The sequence below is a fragment of the Coregonus lavaretus genome, assembly GCF_964263955.1.
Source record: "Coregonus lavaretus genome assembly, chromosome: 26".
In the NCBI taxonomy this organism is placed as follows: domain Eukaryota; kingdom Metazoa; phylum Chordata; class Actinopteri; order Salmoniformes; family Salmonidae; genus Coregonus; species Coregonus lavaretus.
In genome coordinates, this window is record NC_140013.1 from 4,739,794 (window position 1) to 4,756,480 (window position 16,687).

Consider the following 16,687-nt stretch of genomic DNA (forward strand, 5'->3'; position numbering starts at 1 on the left):
TCGGGCAGGTAGCGTTATCCTGGCATCCGCCAAACCCAGATTCGTCTGTCGGACTGCTAGATGGTGAAGCGTGATTCATCACTCCAGAGAACGCGTTTCCACTGTTCCAGAGTCCAATGGCGGCAAACTTTACACCACTCCAGCCGACGCTTGGCAATGCACACGGTTATCTTAGGCTTGTGTGCGGCTGCTCGGCCATGGAAACACATTTCATGAAACTCCCGACGAACAGTTCTTGTGCTGACGTTGCTTCCAGAAGCAGTTTGGAACTCGGTAGTGAGTGTTGTAACCGAGGACAGGCGATTTTTACGCGTCACGCGCTTCAGCACTCAATGGTTCCATTCTGAGAGCTTGTGTGGCCTACCACTTTGCAGTTGAGCCGTTGTTGCTCCTAGATGCTTCCACTTCATAATAACAGCACTTACAGTTGACTGGGGCAGCACTAGCGGGGCAGAAATTTGACGAACTGACTTGTTGGAAAGGTGGCATCCTATGATGGCGCCACGTTGAAAGTCACTGAGCTCTTCAGTAAGGCCATTCTACTGCCAAAGTTTGTCTATAGAGATTGCATGGCTGTGTGCTCGATTTTATACACCTGTCAGCAACGGGTGTGGCCGAAATAGCTGAATCCACAAATTTGAAAGGGTGTCCACATACTTTTGTATATATAGTGTATATTGAAAGCAGGTGCTTCCGCACGGGTGTGGTTCCTGAGTTAATTAGGCAATTAAACATCCCATCATGCTTAGTGTCATGTATAAAAATGCTGGGCAGGCCATTATTTTGGCTACCACGACTACTCCCTCATAGGATGACAATGCCCCCATCCACAGGGCACGAGTGGTCACTGAATGGTTTGATGAGCATAAAAACAATTTAAACCATATGCCATGGCTGTTTCAGTCACCAGATCTCAACCCAACTGAACACTTACGCGAGATGCTGGAGCGGTGCCTGAGGCAGTGTTTTCCACCACCATCAACAAAACACCAAATTATGGAATTTCTCGTGGAAAAATTGTGTCACATCCCCCCAATAGAGTTCCAGACACTTGTAGAATCTATGCCAAGGTGCATTGAAGCTGTTCTGGCTCGTGATGGCTCAACGGCCTATTAAGACACTATGTTGATGTTTCCATTATTTTGGCAGTTACCTGAAGCTGTAACTAGTCTAAATGGGATTACAGGCCTGATTGGATTAACAAGTTGTATGGAAATCTGTACTGGGGACAAAGAGACAGCTAGGCTGAAAGCCAAGTGATCTCATTATCCACTTATGGGGAGGTCCTCAGAACCGGTCACTTTTCAACTGCTCTCTAGTCATGGCTCGGCGGGCTCTCTCTACTGTCCTGGTATGTATAGGCTACAGTAGAGTTGAGTGGAGCAATAGGAGGGCAATGCAGCAATGGGGGGGCAGTGCACTAATGGGAGGACATGGCATCTCTGGATTCACTCAGTTCAGCTGCCGAGGAGCATCATTTGCTCATCCACACCCAGATAAAGAACAGCAAGGGCATCTGCTGAGAAATGGGAGCAATGCTTGAACTAATCAAATACCCTCCGAAGCAATGCTGCTTGTTTGTTGGCCGTGTTTGTGTTGACAAACGGGAACTGGTCTAGTTATAAGTAGATCTCCTGTAGGGGATCCTGATGTAATTCCAGACAAGAGAACCAAGAGGGATGTAGGCTACACAGTCATGTAGAGGCCTTTGGAAAAGTGGAACATTTCCCACAGTCTGAGATGCTGTATCTATTCACACCCATTCCTGGGCCATATTCATAAAACATCTGAGTAAGAGTGCTGGTCCAGGATCAGTTTGGCCTTTTAGATCATATTAATATTATATGGACAGGGGGACCTGATCCTAGATCAGCAGCTTTATGTCTATAGGCCCTGATTTACTCCACATCTAGTGATGACAAAGGTACCGTGCTTGTGAGGGCGGACATTTCACTCCATAAGTTTAGACCATTAACTCTTGTCCAATTAAGCCATTCATTACTCACATAACTAGGACTGAGTCAATGGTGTTAATAAGAACCCTGAACATATTTATCAACACAGTAATGATGCCAAATATCCATCCGTTTGAGTGTCTTTACAAAACTCATGCCACATTACCAATCAAATTGGATGTTGAACAGAGTTTGGGTAATAAAATGCTAATAATAACTGACAATGGCCTTTGTGAGACCTTGGATATTTTAGCTGAAATGATTTCAGGCTCATGTACTGTGTGACTCAACTGTTTATCATAAAGGGCTACGTGTGATTCATCCTTCCAGGTCATTACTTTACGCCTACACACGTTATACTGGTACAATAGAAGATCCGCTGATGTCCCTATTTAGGCTGTTGTAATGGAATCTCAAATAGTGAGCTGTGTTTTGGGGAATGACAGTGAATATAATTCAACCATGGACATACACTACCAGTCAAAGGTTTAAGAACACCTACTCATTCAAGGGTTTTTCTTTATTTGTACTATTTTCTACATTGTAGAATAATAGTGAAGACATCAAAACTATGAAATAACACATATGGAATCATGTAGTAACCCAAAAAGTGTTAAACAAATCAAAAATATATTTTACATTTGAGATACTTCAAATAGCCACCTTTTGCCTTGACAGCTTTGCACACTCTTGGCATTCTCTCAACCAGCTTCACCTGGAATGCTTTTCCAACAGTCTTGAAGGAGTTCCCACATATGCTGAGCACTTGTTGGCTGCTTTTCCTTCACTCTGTGGTCCAACTCATCCCAAACCATCTCAATTTGGTTGAGGTTGGGGGATTGTGGAGGCCAGGTCATCTGATACAGCACTCCATCACTCTCCATCTTGGTAAAATAGCCCTTACACAGCCTGGAGGTGTGTTGGGTCATTGTCCTGTTGAAAAACAAATGATAGTCCCACTAAGCCCAAAACAAACTTTTGACCGGTAGTGTAAATATATTCATCATTGGATTCAACACAAGAGTATGTAGTCAGATTATTTGAAAAAAAGTAGATCAAGAAATACTCATACACAAGTTGTTCAATAAACCTTTTTAATCTCAACAGCAAGTTAGCTTATGTGTGGTCAACATCAATGAAGGTAAATATAAAATTGGATTTTCTAAAGACAGGTGTTTGTCAGCAGGAGGTGCAATTATGATACTGAAACACATCCACTACTAATCTTCATTATGTTCATTATATCTTCTGCTATTACTTAGAAATATTGCTATAATACTTTTTAAATGGCATATACTGATGGACCAAAAAAGCACTGTCAAGAAGCTAAAACCAAGAAGCTCCTAACTCCACATGGAGTGGTTGGACAGGGAAACTTCTGAGGGGACTTTGGTTTTGTACCTTTGTAAAACCTGGGTCTACTTATTTCCGGAAAGGATACCCCAAAATAAAAACACAACAGAATTAAAACCAGAAATAAACGCTAAAAGTAAAAAAGGCACACTGAACACTATTCACGCTCAACACAATATTTGTTGCATCTTGAGGGCATTCAAGAGTCTCTAAACCCCTAATTTGTACAAAGCACAATGTCCAACCAATAGTGTTATTCTCTGGTCTTTCTTTGAAAAGAACCAAATGTTTTGTGTCCATTTATTGGGATAAAAGAGAGCGAATGGGTCCCTCGCTTTTGTTTTAGTCTCCAGGGGAAGCAGCAGACTAGGCTAAACACCATCACCACCTCGCTCTCGCTACATTTCCTTTTTACCTCGTAAAAGTGCTCCAGTAATTCAACTTCCACAGACACTCCTGTAGTCTAGTCTATGGCAGTGTCTCAAATGGCAGCCTATTACCTACATAGTACACTATTTTGACAGGGCCAATAGGGCTCTGCTCAAAAGTAGTGTACTATGTAGTGAATAGGGTGCCATTTGAGAAGCAGCCTTTGCCTCTGACCTCGACCACTTCTGTTTTTCCTCCTAGTTAATGAAAAGTAGAGTTTTATGTCTTCGTCAGAGATCTGTACGCTTCAAGTAGATTCAAAAGTGAAGTGTTCATTCTAAGCTTGTTGTAAGAGAGCCATGGTGAAACTTGACTCAATTAATCCAGTGTCGGGTGACTAACGTTCTGTTCTTACGTTGTTGTTGTTTTACTGTAACCTTTAGGTTAGAGAAACACATTCCTTCAGAAACCCAGTAGGTATTTAGGGCTTTTCCACCACAGAATCATGATTAGACATTTTATATATCAACACTGTAGGCCCACATCAGCTGTATACCACAGGAGGTATAAGGACACAATCTGGAGATAAAACCCTCACCTAACTCAACACTAGTGCAGCAAACTGATTTGATTGGACTTAACTTGACTTATTCCTTTTAGCTCCTAGTGAAGCAAAGGGCCTCACAAACTGATTTGTGTAGAATGTTGGAAATAACTACCCAATTTAAAAGGAACGTGAACACAAATCATGTTTCTCTTCATTAAATATTGATTAGAGTACTGTTTTTGTCTTCCCTTTTATCTGCTGCGATGGGATTGGTGGGGGGATTATCTCCCGATTACATCATCACGGTCTACGTGTGATGAGCTGTCACTGTGGATATGTTGGCTGTGAGTCATCATACTGGAATTCTCCCGAAAAAAGTACGACTTTCTGGTGAGGAAGGAGCCTGTGTGGCTACCCAGTCCCAGATGGATATATTGCTTCAATATTGCCACGATAAAATATTGACGAACACTGCACTTATCAAGTGCGCATTAATTCATTACTTTGTCTCTTGTTCATTTTTTGTTTTACTACGTCAAACACACAACGTGTTTTTGAGAGTTCTTGTCCTATTTCAATACAAAATAGCATTGTTGTCTTTTGGATTGTGCTTTCGGTAAGCCAAGTTCCGTTGTCCACGTCTTCCAAAAATGACCAAACTGTGCTAAGTCTTCTTGCATCGTCCAGCTCTTCTTCTCGACAAGGCCGCTGCGGCTGCAGTCAGCTTTGAGGCAATTGTGTTCCTGTGGAGCGATATCACTTCACACGTGACACCCCCATCATAGCAACATCCATCCATCCACATATACCCAGCCAGCCAGCCATGCTGGCACGCCCTCATCAACCAGGCAGCCACCAGGTCTGGGTCCTAGCATAGGGCTGATGGAAACAGAGGAGTAGGAAGAAGGGAGATAGGGAGGATTTTGGTAGAAAAGGTTCTGAGGTTGGTTCACCACAACAAAAAAATAGTATTCATTGATACAAAAAAACACTTTCCCTTTCCCCTGTACCTTGACCCCCAACTCCACTCCATCACATCTACGACATAATGCTGTGTAGGTTTTCAACTGTCGGTAATGCTGCTTTCTCCCCACAGTTCTACCGGCTTCAGTTCACCAGTACGAAGCCGTGCTGCGAGTCTACAGTCTCCATCATCTCGCTGTCCAGAAAGGAGTCCTGGAGCTCGGCGGGGAGCGCCAGCCCCTCGTAGCCAGCCACAGGGGCCTCTCCTGGGCCAGGCGGGTGTGGCTGCCCGGGGTCCAGGGGGAACTCGTATTGCTCTGGATAAAGTGCCTCTTGGGGGGAGTGGAACTGGCCCTGCTGGTCACACAGCTGGTAGCTGTATCCCAGGGCCTCGGGGTGCTGGTTCTGCAGCTGGCCGGCCAGGCTGGGGTGCATGAGTATTGGGCTGAGGTGGGAGTGAGGGTGGGGGTAGTGTTGGGCCAGGTATGGGTCGTAGACCAGGTTGGCGCTAGGCTCCATGAGGGGGCTGAGGGCCTGGGTGTAGGTAGGGGAGGCCTGGGAGCTGCCCTGTTGCTGGTGGGCCCCGGCCATGGCCCCCTGCTGCTGTGGAGGGGCCCCTGGGTCCCCTGGAAAGGAACCCTCCACTATCTGCATCTGGTTGAAGTAGGTTTGGAGGTGGGTCTGCTTCTGGAGGTACATCCTCTTCTGGTGCAACCTGAAGATATAGCGATATAGGTTATAGCGACAAGCAGGAAAATAAGATGACGATGGGATCCGTTTGATAAGTGTGAATAGTCTAATAATGTACCTATGCTCCTGTAGCTGTTGCTCTAGACTCCGAGGATTCTCCTTACAGAAGAGCTGGCAGCTAGCAGGACTCACATTAGCCATAACAGTAGCTTTCTGTAAGGGACAGAGAGGGGAATTTGAGGGATTGAATAACTATATCTGTCTCAAATGTGCCATCCAGAAACATTGATAGGTATAAAATGACAATGAAATTTAGATACAATCTTACAGTAATGCATACAAACTAACAACATATTATTAGTCATTGTTTTATTGTAATTGATTACTCCTTTAATAAATATTTATATACATACAGTATAAAACAGATTGAGTGGTGTATTAGTACCTGTAGTCTGTGTGCGAGATATTGTGTCTCCAGGCTCTGTCTTCGGGACAGTAGAGGTTGGGCGCCACCATGGTATAAAGCCAAGTTATCCTCGTGCTTGGATGCCTCCCCCTGAAAACACACAACACACACAGAAGCATTCAGAGGTTACACTCACAATCTCACTGGGTTACAGACGAAAAGCAGATAAAATTGTCAGCGGCCAAATTTACCGGGCGAAAATAACAATCCCGTTGCAAAATGATGCTTTTTATTCATGAATGGAAATATCAGTCAATGGAAATACATTTGACCGTCATGCTTATCGGTCTGTAGGTAAATGTAGCTACATTTAGGGGAATTAAATTGGGCGTGTGTTTTTTCGTTAGTCATTATATTTATCACACAAGCATAGTATACACAGGCTATTTTGAGCAGAATGTCCCTTGTCAGACAACGGCAGAGCTGCTGCGGTTTCTCAAGCTCGTTACTGCTGGAGTGAAACATGCTTTTATAAAGCCCAGTCATTGCACGACAATTCTAAATGCAATCGCTTGTTAAAAACAGTTTTGATCGGCATGATTAAAAAGAGCTACTATTTTTATTTCTCACCTGGTAATTGAAGCGCGCCTCCAATTCCCCATTCAAGTGCAGGCAACAGTAGGCAGGCTATCAGCGCATCAACCACCACTTTGCAATGTGAACTGGAGGTCGTAAGCATTTTGAAAACATATACTTCATTGTTTGAAACCTGGATGTTTTACGTCATATTATGAGGTATGTCTTACTTTGCTTCAAAGTAGACTAGGCAAAATCTGACCATAGAAACGTGGAGGCAATTATTTTATAAAGACTTCCTCATATGCCATTGAAACCAGCATTTCTCTCCTGTTCTACCGGTTTTCATATCAACTTTATTTATTTGTCCAGAAGCCAAAGGCACAATCCTAGTCATATTAGCAACACATCCTAGTTGTTTCATCTTTAGATTCCCCCTCATTCTAAGATTTTCATCACCGTCACATATGGAACCGCTCGCATCAGGTGCGCTGTTTAGAATGGTGTTTACCCGCAAACTTTATTTGGCCAAATGTTTGAAATTGACGTTTTATTGGCTGCTTCATTACAGGAGTTCTGTTAAGATTAATTATCATAATATAAACTGGATTTCTGTCATTCTGAGCACCGTGGGTGGATGCCCTAATGGGTTACGTACTCAATGCATATGGGTCTGGTACATTTCTCAAATGGCCGGTAAATTAAAATCTTCCCGGTCACGTTGTCCGCCGCTACATTTTCCTAACAGAAACCCTGACGCGGAGGCGCACACACACGAAAACACACACTCACACAGCTCCACTGAGTAATGAACTCATTGCCACTCTTGTATACAGGTCCAGTGTGTTGCTGTTGTTGTTGTTGTTGTTGTAGTATTGTTGCTGACTGTGAATAGTGATTGTATGGTAAACAACTATAGAGACCTTGTGGACAGACAGGCATGCTGCCAATCAGCACTTAGACCACCAGGGCTTTGTCCCAAATGGCACCTATTCCAAATCCCTATATAGTGCACTATTTTTGCCCAGAGCCCTGGTCAAAAGTAGTGCACTAAATAGTGACTAGGGTGCCATTTGGGTCGCAGACTAAGCCTCTGTATGTACCACCACAACCAACCAACCAACCACACACACAGGCCTTGTGTTGACACGCAGCAACCACAGGACGCACTGTTCTAGGGCAAGGGAGCTGGATGCAGTCACACAGTTACTTCTAAGATAACTCTATTGCTTTTCTCTCTCACAGGCACGCACACACACACTCTCCCTCTAACCTCACTCTCTCTCCCTCTTTCACACACTCTCTCTCTCTCCCTATTTTTATGGGCACCCATTACTATGGGCAGCAGTATTACCTCAACAATGACTGCATTCACTCTGTGCAGCACCAGGGGCTGACTGACAGTCAACAAGGAGACAATTGGCTGCCTCTTCGTCCCGACGGACCATTATATAACCAGCCTTGTCTGTGATTCACCGGCTGGCTGGCTAATGAATCGCTGGTGAGGTCAGGAGATGTGCTGCTGGGTGGGGTCTCTCGCTTTCGGTCTGTCTGTCTGCCTGTCTGCCTGATCCTCTCCTGACACTGTGGAACCAGTACTGACCTGCAGCATGGGGTCCAGCAGGTTCTGCAGGTTTGCATGGGGCCCCACGGTCCTCATGGAGGACGGGTCCTCCCCGGAGCCCATCTGCTCGTACATCTGTTTGTTCAGCTCCAGGATGCCTTTGGTCCGCGCCAGGTTCTGGAGATGCTGCCGGAACGCAACCAGACCTGACAACATAGAGTCAGGGGTTTTAGCATCCAAACGAATCGTTAGAACCCGGTTCCCTTGCATCTATCCGACTGAAATTACATAGCTATCACTTCTAGCCTACCTCCTCCACCGCCTGCAGGGAGAGAGTATGTACGTCATAAGTGTGTGTGTGGGTGGTAACATTTTGTGTGTGTGTGTGTGCGTGTGTGCGTGTGTAATGGTGGTTGTAATAAAAACCTATCTCCGGCTCCTAAAAGGCTGGGTGACTGTTCCTGACGGCGTGAACCACGGGACCTGACTCATCCTAATGATAAGGCTATATAAAGATTTGAGAAGCTTCTCCATGTCTCCCCCTTGCAGCTGCACGAAGAACCCAGCTGCTGATTCTAATGGCTGTTTGAAACGTCAGTGAAAGAACTGGGGCTCTGGTGACTCTTAGCTCCTGCTGTGTGTGTGTGTGTGTGCGCAGACTGAAGAGGCAGCTGGGGGGAAAAAAAACAACACACACACATCTCCTATATACGGTGAGGGGAAAAAAGTATTTGATATCCTGCTGATTTTGTACGTTTGCCCACTGACAAAGAAATGATCTGTCTATAATTGTAATGGTAGGTTTATTTGAACAGTGAGAGACAGAATAACAACAACAAAATCCAGAAAAATGCATGTCAAAAATGTTATAAATTGATTTGCATTTTAATGAGGGAAATAGGTATTTGACCCCTCTGCAAAACATGACTTAGTACTTGGTGGCAAAACCCTTGTTGGCAATCACAGAGGTCAGACGTTTCTTGTAGTTGGCCACCAGGTTTGCACACATCTCAGGAGGGATTTTGTTCCACTCCTCTTTGCAGATCTTCTCCAAGTCATTAAGGTTTCGAGGCTGACGTTTGGCAACTCGAACCTTCAGCTCCCTCCACAGATTTTCTATGGGATTAAGGTCTGGAGACTGGCTAGGCCACTCCAGGACCTGAATGTGCTTCTTCTTGAGCCACTCATTTGTTGCCTTGGCTGTGTGTTTTGGGTCATTGTCATGCTGGAATACCCATCCACGACCCATTTTCAATGCCCTGGCTGAGGGAAGGAGGTTCTCACCCAAGATTTGACAGTACATGGCCCCGTCCATCGTCCCTTTGATGCAGGGAAGTTGTCATGTCCCCTTAGCAGAAAAACACCCCCAAAGCATAATGTTTCCACCTCCATGTTTGACGGTGGGGATGGTGTTCTTGGGGTCATAGGCAGCATTCCTCCTCCTCCAAACACGGCGAGTTGAGTTGATGCCAAAGAGCTCGATTTTGGTCTCATCTGACCACAACACTTTCACACAGTTCTCCTATGAATCATTCAGATGTTCATTGGCAAACTTCAGATGGGCCTGTATATGTGCTTTCTTGAGCAGGGGGACCTTGTGGGCGCTGCAGGATTTCAGTCCTTCACGGCGTAGTGTGTTACCAATTGTTTTCTTGGTGACTATGGTCCCAGCTGCCTTGAGATCATTGACAAGATCCTCCCGTGTAGTTCTGGGCTGATTCCTCACCGTTCTCATGATCATTGCAACTCCACGAGGTGAGATCTTGCATGGAGCCCCAGGCCGAGGGAGATTGACAGTTATTTTGTGTTTCTTCCATTTGCGAATAATCGCACCATCTGTTGTCACCTTCTCACCAAGCTGCTTGGCGATGGTCTTGTAGCCCATTCCAGCCTTGTGTAGGTCTACAATCTTGTTCCTGACATCCTTGGAGAGCTCTTTGGTCTTGGCCATGGTGGAGAGTTTGGAATCTGATTGATTGATTGCTTCTGTGGACAGGTGTCTTTTATACAGGTAACAAACTGAGATTAGGAGCACTCCCTTTAAGAGTGTGCTCCTAATCTCAGCTCTTTACCTGTATAAAAGACACCTGGGAGCCAGAAATCTTTCTGATTGAGAGTGGGTCAAATACTTATTTCCCTCATTAAAATGCAAATCAATTTATAACATTTTTGACATGCGTTTTTCTGGATTTTGTTGTTGTTATTCTGTCTCTCACTGTTCAAATAAACCTACCATTAAAATTAGACTGATCAGGTCTTTGTCAGTGGGCAAACGTACAAAATCAGCAGGGGATCAAATACTTTTTTCCTCTCACTGTATACATTTTAAGCTCTCTATTAATTAAGTTACTTTCCAGGGTGCTTCTGCTGCTGCTACGGGATGAAACATTAAACAAAGCTATGTGGGCCAAACCTTCAAAGCGCAGTCTGATTCACAAAATGAATCATCAGAGTGAGAGAGAGAGCGAAAGACAGAGGGGGTGGGTGAAAGAGAAGAAAATAAAGCGAATGAGAGCCAATTTCAGCTTGAAAATGTGTGTGCGCAGGGGTGTGAATGAGCTGCGGTTCACAGGGGTCTTGAGTCGTCTGTGCGATGATTAGAGACCGAGACCTTGATGATGGCGTCTCTCAGGGTCCTAATGTTCAGGGGTTGAGGGAGGAGAAGATGCTCAGGTGGAGACCTGATGTCAATTGTATTTTTCATTTAGCAAATTACACCCTATTCCCTGGTATATAGTGCACTACTTTGGAGCAGAGTCACACCAGTTGTCTTATGAGACGCAGGCTGACAACAGAGAGAGAGGTGGAGAAATGTTGAGGGAAAGAAGGAGTGAAAAAGACATGAAGATCGAGACGGAGAAAGAGACGGGTAAAGATCGAGAAAGAGACAACCAGTGGATCTCACCTTGTGTGAGGGAGGTGTCGGAGGCGCGGCGGCCCTCCCTGAAGCTGATGGGCGAACGGTTGTGGGCCTCCCTCCTCTGGGAGCTCAGGGCCTGCATGGTGGGCCGCTGGCTCATGAAGGGGCCCTGGGTCATGTGGGGCCCCGAGTTGTGGGTGTTGGCCAGGACCACCTCGCTGAGAGAGGGGGCATCCTCCAGCAGACCCAGGTCACTGTGCAAGGAGCCCATGTCGTAGCCCATGTCAGAGTCCACGCTGCCCAGGGATGGGTTGTGGCCCATGGTTAACAGTTTACCTTTTGGTTCACAGCAATACAGGAAAGCAAGGGTTCATTGACAGTACTACTGGTGGATTGGATATTGTTATAATTAGGGTCACAGGTTTTTCTGGGTAGGGCTGGCACAATTATCATATAACCGTGAACAAAAACCTATTTTTGTTGTTGTCATAATCGTTTTCATACACGTTATGATAAGAGGGGATTCAACTTTATATTCAAGTAGATATAGTTTACCCAATAGGATTTGTTCATTTTTACATGAAGTGGGTAACGTTAGCAATACTTTTTTACAAGCAGAACGGCATGGTCGGGAGGAGATCCAAAAGTTCAAAGCTGTAAAAACCAATAGACAAGGGTGTCACTAAAGCTGTGTTGTATTCATTAGGTATGTGATAGCTAATTTTCAAATATGCAGTAAGATGCATTACAAGCTAAAAAAATAAATACAAAAATAAAAGACAATTATGAATATAACAGTGGCCATTTGCATGAAAATTAATTGATACTCCAAATTCCATAATCATCACAGCACGTTTTCCGGGTAAGGTCGCTGGTCAGGAAAGATTCCCGAGGGGTATACTACAAAGCAAGATCAATGACTTTGCCAGTTAACTTCCCAGAATATTCTGAAATAACTATTTATTTTTTAAGAAAATAAGTATGAAATGGGCATGGTCTAATTGCCTCAACAACCAAAACACATTAAGTTCATCTTTCTTAAATTAACCAGAAAATCAATAGTTATTTCTGTTTTTTATCAAAGTTAGCTGGCTAACTCGTTGATCCTGCTTTGTAGTGCACCCCTCTGGCCTCAGATAGATATAATAAATAAATACCAGTCAATCCACTCATTCATCCATCCATCAATAAATGTGGTGCCTTTAAAATAACAATTTGCACTGGAAGCGCACATTTTCACCATTCACAAACGCAATACTTGCTGGCTTAGCAGATCAACAACCCATCGTATGAACACAGCCCTATGTCCTCTATCTAGGCAATGACCTATATGATTCTCTAATGTCCCAGAGCCTTGGTTCAGTTCTGACCTTGGTTGATGACGGGGCCCAGCTGGTTAGTGACCTCGGACAGGGTGTGTCGGCGCTGGCCGAAGCGGGCCGTCTGGAAGGCGGAGAAGAGGTGGGCGGGGTCGTCCTCGGCGTCGGGTTCCTCAGTCTCTATACCCTCGTCGATAGACGTCTCCATCATGTTACTGGGTGACGACACGCTGGACTTGCGCAGCACTGTGGGAGGCAGGGGGTCCAGCATGCAGCCATTGACCTAAAGGCAAAGACAGGGAGAGGCACGGTGAGTTGCTTGCTGGAGCAATCCATTTATGAAATGTATTTCACAGGGACAGTGTACATTAATCATTATTGCCCTTTCCACATCAATGCTCAAGTGCCAGCTGTTAGCAAAATAGCTCATTTTCATCCATAGTCCCTGGGAACTCGCTATAGAGTTGGGGATCAAACTGGGTTACCAACCCAGACTCTCAGGGCATTATCTCTGGGGAGCTAACGCGAGTTTCCAGCACACAGGCAAAGTTACTCATCATGTGAGAGGGTCTCACCTAAACACCTCCATTACACTTTGGTCTCCCCATTTAGCTCCATTCCTACATTTCTACGGGGCAGCTTGAGACTCTGAATGGGACCTCCTTCTCTGTCACACACACACTGCCTAAGAGGGTGAAACCATTCATCAGGACATGGCTCCTCTCTCGGTTAATTCATGACCAGGCAGCTTCCCCCTAATGTACACATCCAGAGGGTCCTCTTTACTTGTGTTATTGGAGTGGACAGCTCTGGACCTACAGAAACATACAATCTACTGCAAGGTTTGGGGACTGGATGGGTAAACAAAATGTGTCTGCCATTTCTCGCTCTCCCTCTCTTTTCCCCCCGTTGCTCAGACACTAAGAGGGGAGAGGGGAGGAAGTCTGGTATGCATGCACAGGAAGTGTGCTTTGGCCGAAAGCGCAGCGAGAGACTCTCCCACAGACACAGGCACACTGAGACACAATCAGGCTCGCTCATCAAGCACACACACACGTATCTCGCTCACAGTGTCTCTCTCACACACAAATGTCTCCCTCCGACAGAAATCTCTCTCGCACGCACACACACTGTCTCTCTCACACACCCCTTGCTGACACGGATCATCTGGATGAGTTGCCGGGGAAACCAGAACCCTGGGCTCCTCCAGTCAGAGCTGCTTTGTACAATTCCTGATCCCAGTCTCCTGAAGCGTGCTAGGCCAGGAATGCTGCCTGTTACTCAACGCACTGGGGAGGGAGAGGGAGAGGGGCTGGTTGCTCGAACCCAGGCCACACCAGGCTATTTCTGCACAATGCCCTACTGCCTAGTGTGCATCCAAAAGGGCACACTATATCCTATTTAGTGCACTAGTTTGACCAAAGGTAGTGCCCTAATTAGGTAACAGGTTGCCATTTGGGATTCATTCCTAGTGCCTACAGTGGCTAGAGCCAGCAGGGGCTCATCAGGAGTGAGGGAGGGCAGAGGGAACGGCCTCAACAGGCAGCATCCTGGTCATGTGTCCTGCTGGTGTTCCTGCTGCTGCAATCATGCTAGTTCCTTGTTCTTGAGGGGCCACGCTGTGTTCACTCACCGAGATAACACTTGAGCGTTGCTTTGATATAATCTCTTGCAAGTCTGCTGGTTACACAGCATTTTTTATGAGGGTTAATATATCATTTTTAAGTATAGTTCGTCAGTAAATAAAAAAATAATAGGTTGTAAAAGTGATAAATAATTAAGTGGTCAAAATAAAACTAGTATAATAATAATAATAATATGCCATTTAGCAGACGCTTTTATCCAAAGCGACTTACAGTCGTGCGTGCATACATTTATTTTTTGTGTATAGTATAGGGTCTGTGCGTATAAGGCAGCTGTTCAACACACAGAAGCAAGCAGGGGAATGGTAGATTGCTCAACGTAGAGTGCTGACGTTGGAGTGAAGTCGAACGCTAAAGCCTGGCCAGGTTGGAAGAAAAGGTCACAGTCCGGCACAGATAAAGACACACTTAGCAGAGCGGGAGGAGGAGAGTGAGGGAGACAGTCTGGATCCAGAGCTGCAGGGGCAAGAGTACAGCAGATGTCACATGGTCCAACGCTAAGTGTACGTGTGCTCCTACTGTGTGTGTGTGTGTGTGTGTTTGTTCGTGTGAGGGGGAAAGAGGTCTCGGACTGTGCCTGAGCTGTAGAGAACTGGCAGCTGTCATGTCAGATGTGTGGCCCCAGCCAGTGACAGACAGACAGATAGCAGAGGGGACGGATGGGTCTGAGTAGCGAGGGGCAGCTGGCCGTGCGGTTCCTGTTAGACCCAGCCAGCCCAGTGCCTCAGCCTTAAGGCCTCTGGGGAGCTGCTCACAGGGCAAGACACATCCCTCCATTCCCCCTCTGATAACCAGGCTGTGTCTAGGGCAGGGTGCACAGACAGTGTCCCAAATAGCACCCGGTTCCCTATATAGTGCACTACTTTTGACCATGGCCCATAGGGTTTCCCATAGGGCCCTGGTCAAAAGTAGTGCACGATATAGGGAATAGAGTGCCATTTGGGATGTAGAGGAGAGAAAGGGGGCCAGCCAAGTAGCATTAACAGCAGGTGCAGGCCAGGAGAGGTCAGAATAGGACAGGGGATTTGAACGGGGTTAACACACAAACACACCATCATGTTCCCAGCTTATGTACTCTACTGTGGATCCCCGTCCTCAGTGAAACGTGAGTCAGAGCTCTTTCATAACATAACTGTGACGCAAACACCACCATCCATCACTCAGGCAGCATCCCAAATGGCACCCTATTCCCTATATAGTGCACTACTTTTTCTATATAGTGCACTTCTTTTGACCAGAGCCTCAAAAGGTAGTGCACTATAATGGCACCAAATTCCCTTTATAGTGCACCACTACTGACCAGGGCCCAGGTCAAAAGCAGTGCACTACTAAATAGGGAGTAGCGTGCCATTTATGATGCAAACTCAGTCAGAACTAGCTAGAAGTTCCCACACAATGTATAAAAAGGGGTAAGTGGGGACTGCGGCTGGACTGTGTCACTCCTCCGCTGATTTGGTGTTGTTGTTCTATTGAGTGCCAAACTGGCAACGCTCCCTTCTCTCGCCGCTTGGCTGTGGGGAGTTGGGGACAGCCTTGAACAAAGAGCCCCCTGGGGAGGGAAGGAGGCAGGATGAGTGGGCTAAACTAAACGAAATAGACTGACTCTTGGATAACTCAGCAGCAGTGGCCAGTCGGGGTTGGGGTTGCCTGGGGGGAGGACCGGTCCTCTGTCGGGTCACCAGTTGCAATAAGTGCTCCACGGGGACATGTTCAGTTGGAGAAAACATTTTGAAACGTTTTCAAACAGGGGAGGTACTCCCTGAGTTTGTCCCAATAGGAACATCGATTCTTGTAATTTGTTTTGCTTAATTCCACTAACTCAATAGTGTTATCCAGCTGGAAATCTGGATAACACTCTACATAGTGGGTGTCTACAGGCCGGGGTGCTTCGGTTCAGAACAGCTCGTAACCTTAGATGACATGTTGTTTGGCGTCGTGACTTACTTTAGGAGTGGCCACGTCCTCGACCACGAAGCTGTGCTCAGGTAGAAGTGGCGACTGTGGGAAGTTGAAGGCATCGGCAGAGGCTTGGGGCAGGGCTGGGGAGCGTAGGAGACACCGCACCCCCTGGGGCAGGAGACCCACCTGGGGGGAGCCACCGCTCGGTTCACTCGGCTGTAGGGGAGATAGACGGAGGGGTACAGAGAGAGCGAGAGAGAATGAGGGAGGAAGATAAGAAGAGAGACGAGAGAGAGAAAGAGATAGGAGGAAAGAATGTGGATAGAGAGAGATTCAAAGAAAGAGGAAGAGGGTGAAAGGTAACAGAGAGAATAAAAGGAAGAAAGGAAGTTGAATGGATAGAGTGAGAGAAGAAAAAAAGAGAGGGCAGTGAAAGGAAGAGAAAAGATGCTTCATTAATGAATGAATACATGTTCTTTGAACAGCCAGGTGTGTGAATGTAAATGTCTTTGATTATTACGACCACAGACACCCATTCTAATG

At 45.9% G+C, this 16,687-nt stretch overlaps 1 protein-coding gene across 1 annotated transcript in view; it reads right to left on the reverse strand.

Annotated features, from left to right (window-relative positions):
- Positions 1-3,030: 3,030 nt before the first annotated feature.
- The window catches only part of LOC311101878 (serine/threonine-protein kinase SIK2-like), a 67,668-nt gene continuing 54,011 nt past the window's right edge, over positions 3,031-16,687 (reverse strand). The window contains exons 9-15 of the mRNA XM_084143111.1: positions 16,190-16,360; positions 12,654-12,885; positions 11,329-11,619; positions 8,463-8,629; positions 6,323-6,433; positions 5,996-6,090; positions 3,031-5,902 (exon numbers count right to left, since the gene is read on the reverse strand). Coding sequence (XP_083999237.1) covers positions 5,332-5,902; positions 5,996-6,090; positions 6,323-6,433; positions 8,463-8,629; positions 11,329-11,619; positions 12,654-12,885; positions 16,190-16,360 — 1,638 coding nt within the window. The 3' untranslated portion in view covers positions 3,031-5,331. The remainder of the gene's footprint in view (positions 5,903-5,995; positions 6,091-6,322; positions 6,434-8,462; positions 8,630-11,328; positions 11,620-12,653; positions 12,886-16,189; positions 16,361-16,687) is intronic.